This window comes from Eumetopias jubatus, unplaced genomic scaffold (assembly GCF_037043125.1).
Source record: "Eumetopias jubatus isolate StellerSeaLion01/CBP00866 unplaced genomic scaffold, mEumJub1_p1.0 scaffold_9, whole genome shotgun sequence".
Taxonomy (NCBI): Eukaryota; Metazoa; Chordata; class Mammalia; order Carnivora; family Otariidae; genus Eumetopias; species Eumetopias jubatus.
Window position 1 is genome coordinate 126759663 of NW_028274815.1, and position 22731 is coordinate 126782393.

Genomic DNA, 22731 nt, shown 5'->3' on the forward strand with positions numbered 1-22731 from the left:
TCAAAGGGTCCGAAATGTGTCATTGGCCAAGGTGGATGGCAGTGCTGTGATGTTGGCTGAGTGGATGTCGGCCCAGTCCGGGAAGGTGCCCAGCTGGAAGATGGTCTGTGCCCAAGTATTCATGGCCAAGCTGAGCAGCAGGACACCCATCAGGTTCATCAGGAGGCCTGTCCGCACCTGAAATGGAGCCCAGGTGAAGGGAGGAATCAGCTCAGGGCCCATCGTACAGATGGGAAAACCCACGCCCAGAGTCAGGAACTCACTCACTCAAGATCTCCCAGCTGGGAAGTGATGGTTCCAGGACACAAATCCAGGCTGGTGGATGCCCAAGACCCTTCCAACTTTATGCTACCCTAGGCTGCCCCTCGGAGAGCTGCAAATGTCCCCATCCGCCGAGTGGTTTCTAGGGGCCAGGCACTGTGCGGTGTGGGTGTCATAGAGACGTGCCATCCCTATGACACCCTCAAAGGGTGCTTATTATTACTTCCCCTTTATGGAAGAGGAAAACGAGGCTCAGAGAAGTGCGCTTACCCAGGTCGCACAGCTTGAAAATAATCTGGTTTGATCGATAACACATGTACACACTCACACACACACACTCATACACACTCACACCTATCCACACTCACTACATGTCTACTTAAGGCCATACTTTTTTGTTGTGAGGAATTTGTCTTATGGGAATTCTGACCTTTTTAAGTAGCTAGAACAAGTCTGCCTGTTTGGTTTTTTCCCAGGCTGACCTCTTGCGCCATTAAGTCCAAACTTGGGCTGAACATATCTGTTTCTCATCCGGGTTTTCTGGTTGTTTGACCTCAGCATTGCTCAGCTGCGAACTGCATGGTGAGAGAGTCACTCTCTTTTCAATGCCCTTAACACTTCTCTCTTCCTTGCCAATTGTCCTCCTGAGCAAGCAGGGCTTCAGAACCTTCTCCAGGTCATCGGTTTCAGGGCAAATATAATTATTTTGCTTTTTTGGTCTGTGCCTTTTTTTTTAGACTTACCTTCGATGGCGTACAATACCAGTTTTCCATGCCCAGATGCGTCAGAAACTCTTCTCTTTAAATACTCTTATTTAAAGTGTTTTAAAAAATGTAAGTTGAGGGGCGCCTGGGTGGCTCAGTCGGTTAAGCATCTGCCTTCGGTTCAGGTCATGGTCCCAGGGTCCTGGGATCGAGCCCCGCATCCGGCTCCCTGCTCAGCAAGGAGCCTGCTTCTCCCTCCACCCCTCCCCCTGCTTGTGTTCTCTCTCTGTCATATAAATAAATAAAAATCTTTTTAAAAAAAATATCAGTTGATTTAGGAGAATTGTTACGTCAATATTACCACGGATGGCTCGTGGAAAGGGCGTCAGTCGTGAAGGGAGTACGCCCAGTGACAAGGTCCAACTGCCTTATGCTGACCTGCCTCTGCAGAAGAGCCCTGGCAACTTCGGAGGATCGGAAGGGGACTGGCCAAAGCTTTGGGGTGTCTGGGAGGAGGGCTGGGCTCCTGGGAGCCTGGCTCCAAATGCCTGCTTTGTCCCACATTCGTCATGTCAACGACCTCCACCATCACTCTCCGGAGCAGAGCCTGCAGGTGGGCACGCGGATCCAGACTGGCTCCGACACGTCTGCCCCTCTGTTGCCCCCTTGTTCCCCTCGGCCTCTTCCATCCCTCACAATGTCTCTCCATTTCTCTCGCTGTCTGCTTGTTCTCAGGACAGGCCTTAGGTCGCATCTCTGCCCTCCTGCTGCCCTCCCTAAGTGGCCTCCCCGTTCCACACTCAGCCCCAGTCCCCAAAGATCCACTCCACCCTGCAGCCAGAGTGATCTCGGAAAGGCAGGAGTCAAACCATGTCACTGTGAATTAGGGAAGCTGAAGGGACTCCATTTTAGAAAGGCTCCGCCTCGCCTGTTTTCCTGCCAGGCCCCGTTTACTCCTGTTCCATACTTTGCCTCTGAATAAGCCAAAGAAGCTGTGTTCCCATTTCGAGGGGGAAGCAAGAAAGTGAATTATTCTCTGAGTTCTGTCCTAGCCCCTAAATACCTGATAACATCTAAGAAGAGCCAGATCCCAAACACATTCCAGGACATCAGCTTCCAACCAACCCGGGCTGACGGTGGCATCCGTACCCCGACCTCCAGTGATTTCTGGGAATAGCCTATGGTTCACCTGACTCTCCCTTTGATGGGACCCTACCGTGGATTCCTGAAGGCACACGGATGTTCCCTAGACCCCTTCCCAGTGTGAACCCCTAACCCCAAGCAAGGATCAGACTCATTCTCTCCTCTCCGAGTCTCCCAGACACTCCCTCTACTACTCTGTCTGTCACTCACGATATTCAATAAACTCTGTTTTCACTTTCTCTGGCTCACGTTTGATTTCTGTCCTGGGCGAAGCCAAGGACCCTCTTGGCGGGTCCTGTGGGACCTTCCCCTGGGTTCTTGGACCCAGCCTACCTGCATGGATGGCCCTGCTCAAATACCTTTTAAGCCCTCCCACTGTGAGCTGCATAAGATCCCAAATCTGTGCCCTGCGTGCTCTGTACCCTTCCCCTCCCCCAGGCCTCTGGCCTCACCCTCCCAACTCTGCTCCAGGCACACCAGCCTCCTGCTTCTCTCTCTGTTTGCTCTGTGACCTCTTTCTGTCTCTCACTCTTGCCCACCGCCTCCCTCCCTTCCCCTCCCGGTTTATCCTGCCTGAGCCTCTGCGCCTGGAGAGACTGGACCGGGAAATGGTTTACACCAGCTTAGGATTTGCATTCCCTGAGTGCCCCCAGGCAGCCAGTGGAGGGGAAGTGGCAGGGAAGGCAGGAGGAGGGAGGGAGGAGCGGGTTCAGCAGGGGAGTGAGGGGAGAGGGAGCTCTCCAGGCCCCCCAGGGTGCGACCTGCTGCTCGTCTCTCCTACAGATTCCAGGCACGAAGCCGTTGGCTGAACAAGAAAAGAGAACAGTGCCCAGAGAGAGAAGGAAGTTCCTTGTCCCTGAAGCAGACTCTGGAAAATCATCGCTAAGGCAGTGTTTCCCGAAATTGTCTAAGCATAAGAATCATCCCAGAGTGTTTGCTAAAACAAACCTAGATATTCCTGGTCCCACTCCAAATGACTTATTCAGAGACTGCAGGGGTGGGGGGTAGAGGAGTGGGGGCCCCGCCCAGGTGTCTTGCCCAGCACCTGCTGGCCACCCCCTCTCAGGCCTCTGCTGGGTCGAGCCCCGACTCACCATGTCTTTGACCAGCAAGTGTCCGGAGGCGAAGGCAATGGAGTTGGGTGGTGTTGAGACCGGGAGCATGAAGGCATAGGAGCAGCCGACTGTGCCGGGGATCATCAGGTACAGGGGGTGCACTCTCAGGCGGATGGCCTGGTCCGGGTGCGGGAGAGACCACGACAGGGAAACAGAGAGAAGCCACCGCAACAGATGGAGATGGTTGAAAGCCACAACCACAAGACAGAGACAGAAAGAGACACAATGATAGAGACGTACAGACAGAGATGGGTAGAGCGGCCGAGAAGAATCGCAGCGGCCGAGGAGACAGGTTTAGAGACACAGAGACATGCAGCCAGAAACGCAGATCCACAGGCAAAAGCAGAGACAGACGAGAAAAGAACCCAAACCAAGGGACACACAGAGAAGACATTCCCAAGGTTAGTGACATTCCGGGGCCGCAAGCTTGGGCTGGGGAGATTTTTCTAGAACACACCTTCTCCAGACTGAGAGTGTATCCTCAGACCTGGACGACTCACTGAAACACAGCTTGCTGGCCCCACTTCCCCCAGAGTTTCTGACTCAGCAGGTCTGGGGTCACCCCAGGAGCCTGCATTCCTCACAAGTTCCCAGCTGAGGCTCTAACATACCGAGTCCCCTGCCTGGTCCTTCCCTCAGCCAAACAGTCCCCATAGCCAGTCCCCGGGCACCGTTAGTTGGGGTGTCACCAGATTTCGGAGACACAGAGAGTTCGAGATTGCATCTGCTGAGAAGCTTTTCCCAATTTCTAAGACTGTGTGAATCAAACGCATCTGTGTGTTGGCCTCATTCAGTGGGCTGGTTTGTCACCTCTCCCAAATGACGTATTCATCTACAATTCATTTTGGTCTCCTCTCTACTACTGTATTTAAGATGGGACATTTTTTTGGCCCCTCGAGGGAATTTTGATAACCCAAAGCATACACATTTTCTCAAAAAGTGCTAAATTCACTCCCTGACATGTAAAGCATTTTGGTTTTGATAATAAGCACCATTTAGAACACTGTGTCATTCACTAGTGTCTTCTCCAGCAAAAGTTGCTCCAACAGACCTGGCTGGGTCCACGCTTCTCCTCCCCGACACCCCACAGCGCCCCCATCTCTCTCAATCATCTGCTCCCTCAGATCCCGGGGAAGGGTGTGATTCAATCAAATCACACTTGGCAAGGTTTGGAGACCCCCACCCCACACTACTGGTGGGGGTGTAAAATGGCGTGCCCACTTTAGGACAATTTGCCCACATCTAGCAAAATTATAAATGCACATGCTCTTCAATCCAGGGATCTCATCCAGGCATGTAAGCAAAGGTGCACAGACAAGGAAGGGTCCAGGAGGCTTTGCTGGATCACAGCAAAGGTTGGAAGCGACCTACGTGTCCCTCAGTAGAGATCTTAAATAGACCCACCGCTATCCACTCGTAACAGAATATCCCCTAGCCACTGAAAAAGGATAAAGTACATCTCTGTATGCTAACACAGTGTGATCTCCATTACAAATTCATGCAAAAATAAGCCAACTAAAACCAAAAAAAGTGGCTTGGGTAAGTGTGCCTGGTATATCACCTTTGACATACAAAGCGTGTAGTTGCCACACTGATTTAATGTGATGAGTTCTGGATTCTATTAAGATAATCATATGGCTTGGTCTTCTTTAATCTATTTAAATATAGAACTCTGCTGATTGCTTCTAGTGTTAATCGGTTTTGAAATTCTGAACACAAACTCATTTGATCACGATATATTGTTCTTTTTGCATGATTCTAGATTTATTTTGCATTTTATTTATTTGCATCTTTGTTCATGTGCGAGATGGAGTTGTGACTTTTTTTTTCCCCTTTGCTGTCCTTCTTTGGTTTTGGTGTCTGGCTTTTGTTCACCTTATTCCTGGATTGGATGGCTTTCTCCATTATTCTGTGCTCTGAAACAGTGTAAATAAGGTGGGAGCTAGCTGTTCTTTGCGGGTTTGCTAGGTCTCACCTAGCCGACCCTCCGAGGACTGGCTAGTGATTTTTAGGGTGGTGGCTCTCAACGGGGGATGGTTTTGTCTCCCCAACCAGGGGACATTTGCCAATGTCTGGAGACATTTTTGATTGTCACGATTTAGGGCAGTGCTACTGGTACCTAGTGGATGGAGGTCAGGGATGCTGAGGAACATCCTACAACGTACAGGACAGCCCTCCAGATAATTCTTTGGCCCCAAATGCCAATAGTGCTGAGAAACCCTTCTTTAGAGGGAGCTTAGAACTTCGTCTACCATTAGAATTTCTCCTGTGGTTATTTGTCTACTTAGATTTCCTACTTTGTCTTAATCCACATTTGAAAATTTATATTTTCCTAGAAAAGTCTCCAAAGGAAGAAAATTTGGTACACTTTGAAAGTATTTACCCTGCGTATTTCTTAAAGAAAAACAATCAGGGTCTGACACTTGCATGCATTTTGGAAGAGAGCAAAGGCACCTGTAGCCGGGATGGAGCTCCTCGTGGCAGGGGAGAGATTTCTGAAGCCTCCCACCGCCCCCCCGACTCTCACCAGCTCTGCCAGGACGGGCAGGAAGATGATGATGGTGGCCGTGTTGCTGGCAAACTCGGTGAAGAAGGCGACGACAACAGTGATGAGCAGCACAGCCAGAGCAGGGGGCACGTTCTCCAGGGGGTGCAGCTGCCCACCGATCCACACCGACAGCCCCGACTCCTGCGGGGGGTGGGGGGCATCTGTTCACACCCCCGCCCGGCCCCAGCCACCATCCCCAAGGGCTGGGTCTAGGAGGGAGGCTAGGATGGACCACCATGATGACAACAGTGACAATCATACTCCTTCACAGATGGGGAGACTGAGGCTCAGAGAGGGTCAGTGACAGGTCCAAGGCCACACCTTCAGCCAACGGGCATCAGCTTCTCTGCTTCTTGAACTGCTCTCTACTCCAACTCTGTAGGCCCAGGACCCAAACCCCTTTGTTCCCCAAATAATCCAATTGGCTCTAGCACCCCTAAGCTCCAACGTGAGTGAGAGAGGAAAACTGGACCCTCCGTGGGTGGTGATGAATGACAAAAATATTGACACAATTATGTATACAAAATATTCATTAGTAATCTGATCATTATTATATGATATATACAAGATATACTATATATCATCTATAAAACCTGTATCAGATATAAGTTAAATACAGCACTATCAAAATGATTAACAATAAAGATATTTGTGAGTAATGATAAGGATGATTATTATAATGATAACACAACATTGTATTATTACTTATTTTATCATAAGAATCATCAACCCTGAGGCTTTACAGGTTGCTTGGCACTGCATGCATCACCTCCTAAACCCTTCCCAGCCTTTCTGGAAGGAAGACATTTGTCTCTGTGTTACAGAGAAGGAAACTGAGGCTGGCAAAGTTTTTGTGACTTGCCTATGGTCCCCAAAAGTAATAACCTGAGATATATTTCACACTCAGGGCCATGTACTTCTTTTTTTTAGATTGTATTTATTTACTTGAGAGAGAAAAAGCATGGGCGGGGAGAGGCAGAGGGAGAAGCAGATGCCCTGCTGAGTCCAACACGGGGCTCAATCCCAGGACCCCGGGATCATGACCTGAGCCGAAGGCAGACGCTTAACCAACTGAGCCACCCAGGGCGCCCCAGTGCCATGAACTTCTGTAAGCAAACATGGGCCTACAAAGCTCCCTATCACTTGGGCACCATCCTCTGGATGCACCAGTATGTCACTGGGCGATGCCCAGAGCCGACGACAGCCCTCCAGGACAGAGAAAGACAGGTTAGATTGTCCCCTCCCTGGCTCTGGACTCCACCCCACCATCAGTGTTGCAGAATTATCTCCACGCTCTCTCTGCTGACTTCTCCAGGAGTTACTCTATGTAGGAGTATTTAAATCCTTAATCAAGTGTGTGCTTACCATAGCCCTTTTAGCAACCCAGTATCCTTTGATCCTGATACACTTGGGTTTTTCAAAGAAACTTTACACATTTCTTTTATGTTTGATAGAAAAGTTACTGCTTATCTAGAATTTAAAATTTCATAATGGATTCTAGAACACAGCATACTGTTTTTACATAAATAAAATACTATGCCTGTCCCCAGAATTTGACTTAAAAGTTACCTTCAAGGAATGAATAATAAATGCTTAAAGATATTTTTCCCTAGAAGAGTCTTTGTAAAATTTAGATGCTTCTTTGTTTGTCTGATAGCCTAGAAATGATGGCGCATGGCAGAGTCAAGGCCTCAGCCCTTCCCCGGCCAGGGAACCTTTCAAGGGGAAAATGGGGCCACTGTTTTTTCCCAGAGGCCACAGCTCTGGCCAAGAGACTGATGGCAGTTGTGTGCTGTTTAAGGGAGAGGGGCTGGAGAGAGGGAATATTAATGACTTGGATGAATGAGAAGCCAAGAGCTCTCCTGTGGCCAGGCCTCTGGGTGGCGGGCTTCCAACCAACGTCCCAGCACACTCGGGTCCTTGGCTCAGCTTCCGCAACCGCAACCAGAGGGAAGTCTGGCAGCGTCAGGGGAGAGAACCCCCTGCTGCCTGGGGTTCTCTTGGGGACTCCCAAGGCCTTCACCTGCCCTTTCCCATTCCCTTAGGTATTGGAAGCTCCGTTTCCTTGGAAACACACCGCCCCACAGTGTTCAGGGACTCTAGAACCAGCAACAGGCAAGGTTGGACGCTGTGTGGCCAGAGGATGAGGAGAAAGGGCCCCAGAGTCAGCGTAAGCTTGTTTCCCACCTTAATCCTTCCTAGCTGTGTCATCCTGGGCAAGTAACTTAACCTCTCTGTGCCTCAGTTGTCTCACTTGTAAACCCGGATAAAACAGTGCCTATCCCCGAAGGTTATTACTGGGAGCAAAGGAGCAAATCTACAAAGCAGGTGGAAAATGCCCCGGTACCTGGTGAGCACCCCAACATGCCAGCTGTCATTATTAGCTTCAAGCCACAAGAAGCCAGAGGTGGCAAAACACTCAGAAATTGCCCAGTGCAGTGGTTGTCAAACTGTGTTCCTTACAGCCCCCAAAGACATCAAGAGGTGCCTGAGGCCACATTGCAGGGTGGGAGGGGAGAGGCTTGACAATCTTTAAGAGCCTCATAAAACACAGTAGGCTCAGTTGCATGTATACAACTCTGTATAATAATTCCTAGGGAGAGAGAGCCAGTGAATTTGGTTCAAGGAAAGCAAAAAGAGAGGACTTCACGCACATGTGTGAGCATTCAGACCACCACACTGCTTATAAGCTGTGTGACTTCAGGCAAATTGATGAACCTCTCCGTTCCTTGATTTCTTCAAGGAGTTGTGGTAAGGATTAAACAAACGCATGCAAAACACAGTCCCTCTACATAGCACGGAATAGGATTCATTACTATTTATCTGGCAAGCACTTCATGTAGAGTTTACTCTGTGCTGGGCACTCTTCTAAAGACTTGGCTAATATTAACATATTTAATCCCTGTAACAACTCCATGAGGTAAGTTGTATAATTACCTCCATTTTATGGCTGAAGACACTGAGGCACAAAGAGGTGGTGATTTGCCTGAATAAGTGAAATGACTTGCCCTAGGGTTGGAATTTTGAGCTTAGAATCTAGCTCTTACTTCATTAGGCTATCTCTCCAATAACATAATGCCAATCATCATCATCATCATCGCCATCATCATCATCACCATCATCACCACCACCACCATCACCATCATCACCATCATTACCATCATCACTGCCACCACCATCATCATCATCACCATCGTCACCATCACCACCATCATCATCACCACCATCACCATCATCACCACCACCACCATCACCATCATCACCGTCATCACCATCATCACCATCATCACCACCACCACCATCACTACCACAATCATCATCATCACCATCATCACCACCGCCATCATCGCCATCATCACTACCATCATCATCATCACCACCACCATCACCATCATCACCATCATCACCACCACCATCATCACTACCACCACCATCACCATCATCACCATCACCACCATCATCATCACCATCATCACCACCACCATCATCACCACCATCACTACCACCATCATCATCGCCATCATCACTACCACCATCATCACCATCACCACCACCATCATCACTACCACCACCATCACCATCATCACCATCATCACCACCACCACCATCATCATCACCATCATCACCACCACCACCACCACCACCACCAACCTCATCGAGGTGACTCTCCAGCAGGAAATGAGGAATGGGGAAAATACACAGGTTTCTACTTGCCTACAGGATTTGCTCCCTTCTGACTTACTCTCAAGCTCCTATAACCCCGATATATTTGTAGATAAGTTTACTTTGGTGGAGATTAAATAAAATATACATGAAGGTGCCAGAAGAAAACCAATTTTTCAATCCATGAGATAGTAAAACTATAGTAAAAAAAACAGTAGTGAGGTTGAAGGTGGCTCTGGTTTTAGCGCCTGGTATGATCAGCCCCATGCTGAGCACTTTCCATGCCTCATGACATCAACCCTCAAAACAGCCCGTCTCATGGGTCATGTCCAACAAATGTTTATTGAACATGTTATGTACCAGGACTCTTCTTGATGCCGGAACAGTAGAGAATAAGACAGATACTACCCCTGCCCTCATGGAGCTTATACTCCAGTAAGAGAGACACCAACAAGCAAACAAATGAGCAGGAAATTTGGGGGAAGGAAACAGGAAGGAAATAGTGGGGTGTTATAGGGAGAGTGGCTGGAGGGGAGGCTACTTTAGATATGGTACTAGGGAGGGCCCCTGAGTTGGTGACCTTGGAGCTGACCTGAAGGGCCAGGACTCAAGATCTCAGGGAAGAGCCTTAGGCAGAAAGAAAGCAGATAAAAGGTCCAGGGGTGCAAATGAGTCTAGTGGCTGACATTAAGGGGCCAGTGGGATTGGAGGGCAGCCAATGAGGGGAGAGAGGTAGGAGCTGACACCAGGGAGGTAGGCAGGGGCCAGGTCACGCCGGGCCCTGTGTGTAGGCCAAGGAAGCCTTCAGACTAGAGTCTAAATATATGGGGAGTCATGGATAGTTTTACAGCAGGAGAAAAATGCACTGAGGACACTAAGGAGTAAAGTTTAAGTGAGTTGCCAAGCTCAGAGCAAGGCCTGGGATCTGCTTCCAGCTCTCCCAAACCAGCACTAGGGAGTCCACACATCCAGGCTCACCCTGGACCCCATCCGAGGACCTGTAAGCCCCAGGAGGCCTGGTGGTGGCCTGATGAGGGCACTGGGCGGGGGCCATGAAGCAGGATGTGCCATGAGTGTTCTGGTCCCTCCTGGGGCAGGCTGTGCTGGTCTGGGGAGGAGCAGGGGTGGGGGGAAGGGGGCAGCTGCCAGACAAAGCCCTTGTTAAACAGAAACTCCAGCGGCGGCCCAGGGCTGGGCCAGGAGCCAGACCAGCCTCCCAGCGTGCCCAGTGGTCCTGCAGCCCAGCCCCCACTGAGAGCTGAGACTTTTCCCAACACATCCTGAACTCCGAGAAGCCTCTGGGGTATGGGGCCATCTCCTCTACCCCCTGCCTCAGGGTCAGGCAAGGTTCGTACCATCTGGATAAGTGGCACCCTTTCCACTGAGTTGCTCAGGCAAGAACCTCCATGTCATCCCTGATTCTGATTTCCCTCTTTCCCCTGCATTCAATTATAATAACCAACCATGTCGGCTGTGTTCCAAGTTCCCCACATGCATCGGCTTCTTTCATAACTGTAATAAGTCTATGACTTGGCACCATTATTATTCCCATTTTACAGATGAGGAAACCGAACCACACAGTGAAGAGGTACAAGACCCACAACTCCAACCCAGACAGTCTGGGTTTGACAGCCCATGCTTTTTACCATTGCGTGGCATGGCCATTTCAGGACCTGGATAACATGTCACTTCCTTTGGGAAGCCTTCCCAGATACATCCCCAATAGGACGCAGTAGTGAGAAAAGTCAGACAGAAGTTCAATTCCCAGCTCTGCTACCTATGAGCTCTGTTACCTAGGATCAGTCAATTAAGCTCTCTGGTCCTCGAGATTCCTAAAATGGAGACAAAAATAGTACTGTTGCTCATGAGCACTCTGGTCCCTCCTGGGGCAGGCTGCCTTTTGCTCATTTTGAAGTCTATACTATTGTATTTGTATGTGTTATTTGTTGGGGGAAAATGAGCAAAATAAAAATATATGTCAGAAAAAGGAGTCGTTGGGTCGAGACCTTGAATGTGCCACCCAGATCACCTTCAGTGAAGGCCTTGTGAGTAACCTGGTGTAATGGCTTAGCACTCCGGACTCTGAAGGCCTGCATGTCCCAGTGCAGGGAACCAAGGCCTTCACTGTCAGCCCCTGAGGGGCTGTCTCAGACCTGAGAGTCTTCATGCCTGATGTCACACTCACTCTTGGGGTGGCTCACACGTGCAGACTGGTATAGGGAGGCCGAGGTATGGCCTGGCCGTCTCAGACCAGTCGGGACATTTCTGAAGGGCCAGCTCAGCCCCATGCTCCCTGTGGGGTTGGTGGAGGCATCGTGGGGTCTGCTCACGATTGTGCTTCTCCCCCTGCCCTCTCCTGCTTCCTTCCCACCCCCCCCCACCCCCCCGTCCACAGAGAGGAACCTCAGGGGCACAACCTAACACACCTGCTCACTCGCCTGCATCTCAGAGTCTGCTCCCTGGAAGCAGAACCCACAAGACCACAGAATGAGGATTTAGAGAGTAAACAGGGAGTTCCTCATGCTCCCCATTTGCTATGTATCGCACCGGCTATTACGTTCTCTAATTACTTCCAACAACCCTGAAGAGTAGGAACTTTGATCCAATTCATAGATGAGAAAACTGGCACCCAGGGAGGTTTAGAAACTTGCCCAAAGTGCCCCAGCGAGGAGTGGTAGAGCTGGGATTTGAATCCAGATACTCTGATTCTCAAGCCTGGGCTTCTTACTCATATACACTTTAGGGATGTCTTATATCGTATCATTGTTGGAACCTGAAAATTAGAACTGAATTAAAGAAAGAAAGCAATCTGAGAAGCAATTTCAGGTTTCCTTCACCTTAATTTCAGATTAACGCTTAACTGGTTGTGGTTTTAAATGCCTCGGCTTACACGGAGAGATTTAGAGGTGAGGTGGAGCCCAGCATCAAGAACTGGGGGTTCAAATCCTGGCTCCAACAAGCTCCTGGATGCACAAACATAGGCAAGCTATTTAACCTCGAGTTACCTCCGTTCCCTCATCTTTGAAGTGTGGACAGCAATCGCATCTACTTCAGTGGTGTTGATGAAGACGAACCGAGTCCCTGTTTGCAAAGTGCTCCACATGATGCCAGCACTTGGGAAGTTCTTGCAAGTGAGCCGTTAGGAGGCTGGACTCTGAAAACAGTCTGACCGGAGTTGGAACCCCAGCTCCTGAGCAGAGTGCAACTGTACAACCTTCAGAGAGTTGCTTAACTAACTTCTCTGTGCCTCAGTTTTCCTATCTATAAAATGGGGATACAAATATTACCCAGCCCCTAGGGTCAGCATGAGTGTTTGAAGGGTAACACTGAGGCTGCACCTGTTCTGAGCAGGGCCTGCTGACACTGCACCTGTGGAGTGCTGAGAGCCAGAGCCCCCCGAAATTCTGTGCCCCACTTCCCTCACTCTAGTCCCAGTCTTGCCTCTGAGCTCAAACAGCCCTCTAAAACAATATTCATAATAATACTAACTGATTAATATTAATTCTCTCTAATATTTATATCATGATGGCTGAGAGTATAGGCCGTGGCGTCAAACTACCTGGATTCTAATCCTGAGTACATAGCTGTGTGACCTTGGGCAAATCACTTTACTTCTCTGTGCCTCAGTTTCTTAATCCGGAGAATGGGGATAATAATGGCATCTACCTCATGGGCTTGTTGGGAAGTTTAAATGAGTTAATGTGTGTAAAGCACTCAGAACAGTGCCCGACCTGGGGGTGGGGGCGAGCGTAGGGTTATTCCTCTGTGCCCACGGGACCCCTCGAGCCATGATAGTAGTATTTAGTGGTAGTGTGCTCATCGTGAGCTCCTTGAGAGTCTGGATCAGACCTTACTCCTTTCCTTCACGGCACCGGGTGCTGAGGATGGAGCCATGATGATCCCAATCTGGCAACTAGGGAATCTGGTGGTGGCTGGGGTGCCCATGCTGCCCGTGTGCTCTGACCCTGAGCAGCCAGGACTGGAACCTGCACCCCCCTCCCCAGTCCTGCCGCCCGCTTGCGGCTCTTACCTCACAGCCTTTGGCCATGGCGAAGCCCCCGCCCAGGAGAAGGATGATGTTCCAAGGCACCGTGTCCTGGACCTTCTTCCACGTCAGCAAGGGCTCTGTCTCTGCATTGGAAGCTGGGTGGAGAGAAGACACTTAGCCTGACGAGGGGATACGGGTCCCCCTGGGGCAGAGGGGGACCTGACACACACCCAGGACACTCAGCCTGAGGAAGGGTCATCAGCCCCTGCAGCTCCATCTTTGTGGGGACACTTGAGGGGGGGGGTCTCCTGGAAGCCACAATCTGGCTCCAGCATCTGATTTTGGAGCTTCAGAGAAAAACCCTGCAAGCATCATGAGGGGCATCTGCTCTACTCAGAACGAAAATAATTGTCATGGCTCCCAGAGCGTGAGAACCTCCTGGAACTGGGCACCCCACCTCCATGCAGGACATCCTTTCAATTTCCCAAAACCCCTTCTGGGCAGTGCTGCTTTCACCCTCATTTACAAGAGAAAAGGCTCTCTTTGTAATTGAATGTGTACAGAGAGGGAAAAAGTGGAAGGAAATTCAGGAAAAGAGAAGCGAAGAGTATCTTTGGTTCACGAAATTATGGGAGGATTTTTATGTCCTAAAAGGCAGCAGTGTCTGCGCGCAGTGGTTAGAACGGGAACAAGCAAACTTCTGGAAAGGGTTAGGGAGTGGATACTCCAGGCTCTGCAAGCCTCTGGGGAACCAGGCCGCCACTGTAGCGTGTGAGCAGCCAGAGAAAGGACATACGTGAGTGGGCGTGGCTCCCAGGGAACCCTACTGACCAAGGAGGGGTGCATTTGGACCACGGGCTGAAGTTTGCCACCCCCGTGTTGGGAGCATAGGCCTGGAGACAGACCCTCCTGGGTGTTGGCTCACCGCACACCCTTGAACGTGACCTGGCCTGCCTGAGCCCCCATTTCCTCGGCTGGCCTGTGGCACAGAAACAGTCCCTGGAGGGTCCTCGTGAACACTGACGAGGCAATGAGGGAGCTGCTGGTGGAGAGAGACACGGTCCTGTTCAGCTCACAGCCGCATCCCTGCGTCACTGCGTAGCACCTGGTGTGTACTCCAAAACACTTGTCGGCTAGTGGGATGCGAGATGCATCGCCCGATGCCTGGTGCAGAGTGAATGCTCTTGAAGTGGAACTGTCCCTGCAGGCGGCCACCAGGGAGGTGGGGAGGACAGGTCTGGCTCATGCATGGCGGTGCCCTACTTCCCAGGACAATTCCTGGTCACACAACCACTGACATTTTGTTTCTCCCTCTCAGCTTTTTCCATATTTCGTTATCTGAAATGAAAGCTGGAGACGTTGGGTGGCTCGGCCCTCTGCCTTTAGGCAACGAAGTATTATTTCACTAAAGAGGCAGGCAAGGTCTGAAAAAGGAAAGGGACTTGCCCCACATAGGAGAAGGCCCTGACCATGGGTTTAACATCCCGCAGATTAAATGAGTGACACGGTAAGTGCTAATGAGGCCCATATGCGCCACGATAGGCACACAGCCTGCGCTCAGATTGTCTTCATTATGGTCCCATCCGACCATGCCCTTGCTGCTGTTTCTTCAAAGCACAGCCTCGGGGCCCCTGGGGGGCTCAGTCTTTGAGCGTCTGCCTTCGGCTCAGGTCATGATCCCAGGGTCCTGGGATCGAGCCCCGCATCGGGCTCCCTGCTTGGCGGGAAGCCTGCTTCTCCCTCTCCCACTCCCCCTGCTTGTGTTCCCTCTCTCGCTGTGTCTCTCTCTGTCAAATAAATACAATCTTTAAAAAAAAAAAAAAGCTCAGCCTCTAACCATGGGCCTCTCACAGTCCAGCCCCACGTTATGCCAGCGAGCTGTCTGCAGCAGAGGCTAAGAGTACAGGCTCTGAAGTTGAACTAGATTTGAATCCTAGCTCTGCCCTTCGGCTGTGTGATTTGAGCTAGTGACTCTACTTCTCTGAGCCTCAGCGTGCTCATCTACAAAAGGGAGCAATTGTAGCTCCTCAAAGACCCACTGGGGAGATGACATGGGCCCATGGGGACAAAGGGTTCAGCTCTGGGTGTGGCCCAGAGCAAGTCCTTGGTTATTCAATTTCACAAATATATACTGAGGACCTACCACTCCTCTCGGCACTGGGGATTCAGAAGAGGCCAAAACCAGAGAAAATCCCTCCCCTTGGAGAACTTACATTTCCAGCAAGGGAGGCAGGTGAGAACCAATAAATATATAATGTCAGGAAATTTAATGTGTTAGGAAGGAAAGAAAATAGGGTAGAGGGGTGGAGAGTGACAAGGGAGGGATGCTTTTCTGGATAGTGTAGTCAGGGAAGGCTTCTCTGGGGAGGTAACGTTTGGACAGAGTCTGAGTATAGTGATGGGAGTGAGCCACACGATATCTGGAGGGAGAGCTTGGTGGACAGAGAGGAAATGGAAGTCATCATTATCATCCCCATCATCATCCATGGGCACAGTGCCCAACATATAGTGGGCACCGTGTCGATACTTGCTGAGTGACATAAAGGGACAGAAATGCAAGTGTGACTCCCACCCAAGGAAGAATGGAAGGCAGCAGGTACAATAAGAAAATCAAGGTTGGCTTGGACGCCTGGGTTCTACCCCCTGTCTCTGTTTAGCTAGCTGTGTGACCCTGATCAGGTCACTTTCTCTCCGTGGAAACTGGCCACTCTCTCAGGCTCCATGTAAGTCCTGGGTGCTGAGTGCGAGAACACATCCTTTCAGCCCAGTCTGCGCAGGCCCGCTGGTGGCCAAAGGACAGGTGGTGCTCATGGAGGCCCCTGTCTCCCCATCCACCAGGCAACCCCCGAAACCCCAGCCCAAAAAGCCCTCTGCGGAAGTAGCATGCTGTACCCCGTGGGCAGGCCAGATCCAGCCGCCAGACGTGTTCTCACGCGGCTGTTGCTGTGGCCCACACGGTGTTTCTCAATTCAGATTAGTGGCTAACGTTTAAAATCTGGGAGATTGCATACAATTTTTTTTGCTTCTCTTGAAAAACCAGCAAATCTGGCAAGACGAGTCCCGCTTTCCTGCATGGTGACACTTGGTGGAAACTGAGTCACGGCTGCCCTTTTATTTAAAGGCTATTGGCTTGCCAGTTTTCCACAGACCCCACGACGCGGGGGGGGGGGGTGCCCTGACGCAAGCGGTCTTGCCACTCACGAGCATCCTCGGCAGCTGTTTTCCTCATATAGACATTGTTCTGTTTCAACAATGTAGAAGGAAAGCCGGGCGAGGAGGGCCGTGTGTCACGAAAGACATTTTCCTGCACCCAGTCTGCTGCACCCAACACTGTTCCCTCCCTGTGGGCATTTGAGTTTGCAACCTCTGTTCTATAAAACTACTAAGGCCAGGGGTGAAGAGTATCTAAGGGACATGTTCATTCTCGTTCAGTGGGAAAGCAAGGCCCAGACAACCTAGGAACTTACTCAGGGTCACCCAGCAAATCGGTAACACGGCTGTGATACCAGACTTGGACATCACAGGCCCTCCCCACAGCCCGGGCTGAGAGGAAGCTCTGGGCTTTTGGAGCCCGCCCACAGGTAACGGAACCACAGATGGGATCCGATCAAGGGCAGCCGATCCCCAGGCTGGCTGGGAATCTACGAGGCTACAAGGTGGCCTGGTGGGAGAGCTGCCCAAATATCAAGCCAGACCAAGCAGATTCTTACTCTCGGCAGTACCCATGGGAGGTAGAGGGACAGCAGGTGCACAGACGTGTAGCTGAAGAGGAAAGGACAGAGAGCAAGGGAGGCCGTGTGCTACGGGGGGGGGGGGGGGGGGGGTGAGCCGGCCAGCTGTGAGAATGTGGGCATTACAACGGAGAAGATACGCTTAGGGAACCTAAGTTCTAAAAAAAAAAGCAGGAACTATACAGCAGCAGAAGTGATAAAGAGGCCAGAGCTTAGAAGCAGTAGAAACTACAGAGAGGCCAGGACATGGTCCCCAGAGTGCGTGATGAAGAAAGCCAGCTGGAAGCCAGCCCGAGGAGCAGAGACAAATCCTGCCCAGATTGCAGAGTCTTTGCCCACAGCTCCTGGGACCCAGTGTTTGCTCAGCAGCAATAACTGTTTCTGGGGCCCTGTGATATCGTCTCCCTGCTGATCCCTCCGTTATGCCCCACGCTCAGACCCCCTCCTCCACAATGGCGCTAACCTGCCTGTGACTCTAGGTGACAACCCCACTTCTGACTCCCAGTGCAGAGCTCATCCCACTGCCCCAGCTGGATTAAGCTTGTCACTGGTGCTAGGCGGCGGCGCCTTGTTCTGACAGACACCAACTGGGAACCCATCTAAAGGCCACCCTGCAGAGGTTTTGGTTTGGGTGGCTCAGTGATCCTTTAAGATGGACCTGGGACGCTGCTAGGCTGTTGTGCCTCGGTCCCCACCACTTCCTATCCGGTTCAACCTAGCTTGAGATTTGCACGTCTGGCCCCTTAGGCACCGGAGTGAGGGTCCCAACTCCAGCCTTAGACCCAGAGGCGGCAGAGTTTTTCTGTAAAAGGGTCAGCAAGTAAATATTTGGGTTTTGTGAGCCAGGAGGCAAAATTGAGGCTACTGTGCAGGTATTTGTGTAACTAACTAAATAAACGTCCGCAATTTCTTACTGAAGAAATAAACTTGATTTATGGACACTGAAATCTGAATTTCGTGTGATGTTCCTGTGTCATGAGATATTTTTCTTCTGATTCTTTTCAACAATTACAAAAGCGTAAAAGCTATTCTTCGCTCCTGGGCTGTACAAAGCAGACCGCCGGCTGGATCTGGCCAACTCTAGTTGCTAACTCCTGCCCTGGGCCGTCACCTCTGGCAGCCCCGAGTGCCCGGACCAGCTAAGACCTCAGATGGAGAAAAGGGAAGAAGCGGGACCACACAGTTGGTACAGTGGGGTTCAGGTCCCAGGCGTGGGCCCTGCCTCGAGGCCGTGATTACCACGCTCCGAGTCACAGCCTCACTGAGCCCACTGAGACCCCAGCCCTGACACCTTACCTTTAAAGTCAAACCACCACTTGAAAGAGGGCCTTTGGGATGGGAAGAAGAACAAGATGGTGACAATGGCCACTCCGGTGACAGCATCAGAAAGAAACCTACAATGACAAGGCCCCAAAGCATGTGACCCTGGGCATCGCAGCGGGCCCGCCAGTTTGGCGGATTTGCAAATGAGGATTTGTGGGAGGGAATTAGGCGCTTGCTGTGAAGGGGGTTATTGTTGGAGGCCACTGGATACCGTCCTGCCTGCACTCAGCGTGGATGCAACTGCCCGGGATGCTGAAGCCCTCTCTCTGCTCATGGCTCCCTGGGGCCTTTGAGGCCACAGGAGACAAACGCTTATCCTCCTAGGAAGACAGACTTGACCAAAGAGGAGGGAAGAATCTGAGCACCATCAAATATGGGATCTGTGGAACTCCCGCGAATCACCAGAACCAGGGCTTCTCTAAGGGTTTGTATGCATTTGTTCAGCTTCTGCTTGCTTTCCTCCTGGGACGGGCAGCTTACACTCAGAGATGCAGCCCATTCGCACCAGCAGAAAGCAGATGGAAGCAGCCTCACAGCCCCTCACAATCTAATTACTGCCTTTCAAGGATCCACTGTGTGTCTTGTGGAGGCGTTAAGCTCACAGAAATCTGAGAAACAGCCCTCTGGGGCAGGCAGCTTCCATCTCAGATGAGGAATCTGAGGCTCAGCGAGCAGAAGCAACTTGCTCAAGGCCAGGCTATGGTCCATGCAGGAGATGGGCACTGAACCCAGATTTGCCTGGCTCCCAGCTCAATGAAGCATAGAGCCAAATGTCCACAAAAGCCCTTTGATCCCACTCATTTGGGAAGAAGAGTATTCAAATGGCCAAGAACCTGGAAAAGATGGTTAATATCACTGTATTAGAGAAATAGAAACCCCACGCTAATGGAGTGTCATTCATCAGCTAACAGGCAAAACTTGAAAGGGTGATGATAGTACCTAATGGGGACGTTGGAAAACACACGGGCATTGTGAAAAGAAACTGGTTTAACCTTCTGGAGGGCAGCTGACAACATGTTTTAATCCTTCACATGTGCGTGCCCCTTGATCCAGTTATCGTACTTCTAGGAAGTTATCAGGAAAACTGGGCTCTTGTACACAGATTATGTATAGGGATGTTCAATATGGATAAGAGGGAAAAAAATGGAAGATTTTTAGTACAGACATGTGTAAATAACTTGTGTATATGATATATATGTATATATATAAATATATGTATATTACATACACATGTAATATGTATATTATTATATGTAATAAATATGTATATTATAAATGTATATATAATAGTATATCTATAATGAAATACCCTGCATCTGTTTTTTAAAGATAAAAGATAACATCAATGTTTATGCATTGACATAGAAGTGCGACCAAGATATTTTGTAAATCAAAAGACAAGTTTTTATTCGCAGTATGAGACACAATCCAAAAGGAATTGATTAAATAGATTAAGGTGCTATCATTCTGTAGAATACTATGGAGGGTGTAAAAAGAATGAAGTAGGTCAGAAATAGTAAGTTGCCCGTGATTATATTATTGTACTTTCTAATTTTTTGTAACATGTATACACATATATATGTCCGTGTGTATGTATTATTAGGCATGCCTGTGTATATCAGATCTGTTAGACACCAGACTTTTAATTGGACAATCTCTTCATTTACCAAAGGTAAATTCAGCATTATTTGAAGTTTTTTATAATGAGTATATGTAACTTTTATAATTAAACAAAAAAGGAAAAAGCAGATCACAAATAATATGTCCACTGTGCTCACATTTCTGTTAAAAAATCTTCTGCTTAGATAGGTTTCTTTTTAGCTAGTTTGCATGTATTTTTACAGTTAGATCTATCGAAATATAATTAACATGCAATAAAATGCACCCATTTAAAGGATATAGTTTACATTTTGGCTAATGTATATTCTTGTAACCCCCATGGGATTAAGATAGAACAGTTCCTGGATAGGCATTTTTAAGTCAGGAAAGATGTGTATCAGAATTGGAGACTGAGTTTCTAGGTGATTTTCACTGTCTTTGTATTGTTGGAATGTTTGCAACACCCACTTTTCATCTAAAAAAAATGACAAAGCATCTACATTTTGGAAAAATAAGACAATGGTAGTAAGAGCCACTCTTCTTGGCTCCATGAAATGACATTGCTTCTTCCTCATAATAACCCACATGAGATCAGAACCTTATATCACCCATTTTACCACGGGGCATTTGAGGCTCGGAGAGTCACTACACTCCGAGAGTATAGAGCTGCTCTATCCAATATGGCAGCCACCAGCCACACGTAGCTAGTGGACACTTGAATTCTGGCAATACCAAACCTAGGTGTGCTGCCTTATAAAATGCACACCAGACTTTGAAGATTGAGTATGAACAAAAGTAAAATATCTCAATAATTTTCATATCGATTACATGTTAAAATAATATACTGGGTTAAATGAAATATATTACTAAAATTAATTTCATTGTTTCTTTTGACTTTTTAAATGTGGCCACTACAACTTGGAAATTACGTGTGTATCTCACGTTGTATTTCTACCGGATGGTGCTGATGGAAATCATCAGATCTCACTGAAGCTAGAGGACATATTTCCTATCTAATCATGTTTTGACACACCAGAATTTGACATGGTTGCCTACTTGCTCTTTCTTAAAATGCTCCCCAATCTTGGCCTTTGCTTCTTTGTTGCTCCTGGTTTTCTGCCTACCTCACAGCCTGCTTCTTCCATTTCTCTCCTCTACCCTCTTCCATTTCAGCTCCCACATGTTTGGGGTCCTCAGAGTCTTCTACACTCTCCCTTGCAGGATTTGAAAGACATATTTGACTTGACAAGTCTAACCCAAGTCCAAATTCGAATTGTTGATAAGCCACCCACAACCCAGCCTCCTAAGGAATGTTCTTCTCCAACTAACCACCATCCACGCTGGTGCTCCAACCCTCGTGGCCCCAAATCCTACCAGGTGGCAGGTACTATCATTTCTAACTTTCAAACAGATCTTGACGGCTGCCTATCCAATGTTACCACTTGGACACACGCCAGCGAGGCCTTTCCCCTAGACCAAGCCTCAGTGAGCGTCTTCTGTAAAGGGTCACATAGTAAACACTCTTGACTTTGCTGGCCATATGGTCTCTGTCCCGACTCATCTTTGATGTTGCAGTATGAAAGCAGCTGAGGACGATACATAAGTGAACAGGTGTGGCTGAGTTCCATGAAACTATTTGTAGACACGGACCTTTGAATTTCATATAATTTTCATGTGTCACAAATATTATTTGTCTTTTGATTTTTTAGCCATTTAAAAAGGTAAAAGCCATTCAAAAACAAGTGCTGGGGACAGATTTGGCCCAGGAGCCTTAGTTTGCCGGCCCTGTCCTAGAAGACAGGGGCTCATCTAGATGGTGTTAGAGCTCCTACCTGTTTCCGCCTATCCATCCCCTAATAAGTAGAGCTAATACTTTCCTGAGTTCTTTCCACATGCCCTTCTAATCACTTGACATGAACTAACTCACTGATCCTTGGAACAATCCAGTGAGAACGGTACTATGACAATACCATTTCATAGATGAGAAAACAGAGGCACAGAGCCTCCCACATGGAAAAGACACAAATGTTTTATGTGTCCAACAAGACTCTCCAGGATCTGGCTCTCGCCTACCCTTTCAGCCACGTCGTGCTGACTTTTCTCCCTTCCTGCCGGGCCTCCTTGGTCACACTGGGCTTCTTTCAATTTGCCAAATGTGCTAAAGTAAGGTCCTGCCTGTGGCTCTCAGTAGACCTTCCCAGCAGCTCTCCAGTGCTCATCGCTCCTCTTCCGATCTTTACTTCTTCCCAGAACCACCCAAAGTCAATGCCCCCGCCCGTTCTTTCATAATATAGCCCCCTCGCGCTTTCTTTCTTTGCACTCATTACAATCTGCAGGGTTTTGTTGTCGAGCTACTTGCTTTGGTCTGCGTCCCCAGCATCTAGCACAATGTGGAGCACATAATAGGCGCTCGATAGATGTTGACAGATCGAACGAACAAACTAATGAGTGCATGAATGAATGAATGATGTGCTCAGGGTTGCACCACCATTTACAAGGGGCAGAGCTGACGTTTGAACCTAGTTTTGCCTGATTCCAAAGGCAAAGCTCCTAACACATGAGAACCCAAAATGTTCTATCATCTGAACCTAAGCTTTTTTGAGTGTAAAGGAAGGAGCTGTTTATAGTCACACGAGACCAAGGGTGTACACCTAGC

General features: G+C 49.2%; 1 protein-coding gene across 3 annotated transcripts in view; it reads right to left on the minus strand.

Annotated features, from left to right (window-relative positions):
• Positions 1–22731, minus strand: part of SLC13A3 (solute carrier family 13 member 3) — a 67227-nt gene continuing 44496 nt past the window's right edge. For all 3 annotated transcript variants that reach the window (XM_028122003.1, XM_028122006.1, XM_028122005.1), the window contains 5 exons: positions 18450–18547; positions 13465–13577; positions 5751–5912; positions 3203–3340; positions 1–177 (listed from right to left, as the gene is read on the minus strand). In XM_028122003.1, the coding sequence (XP_027977804.1) occupies positions 1–177; positions 3203–3340; positions 5751–5912; positions 13465–13577; positions 18450–18547 (688 nt within the window). The remainder of the gene's footprint in view (positions 178–3202; positions 3341–5750; positions 5913–13464; positions 13578–18449; positions 18548–22731) is intronic.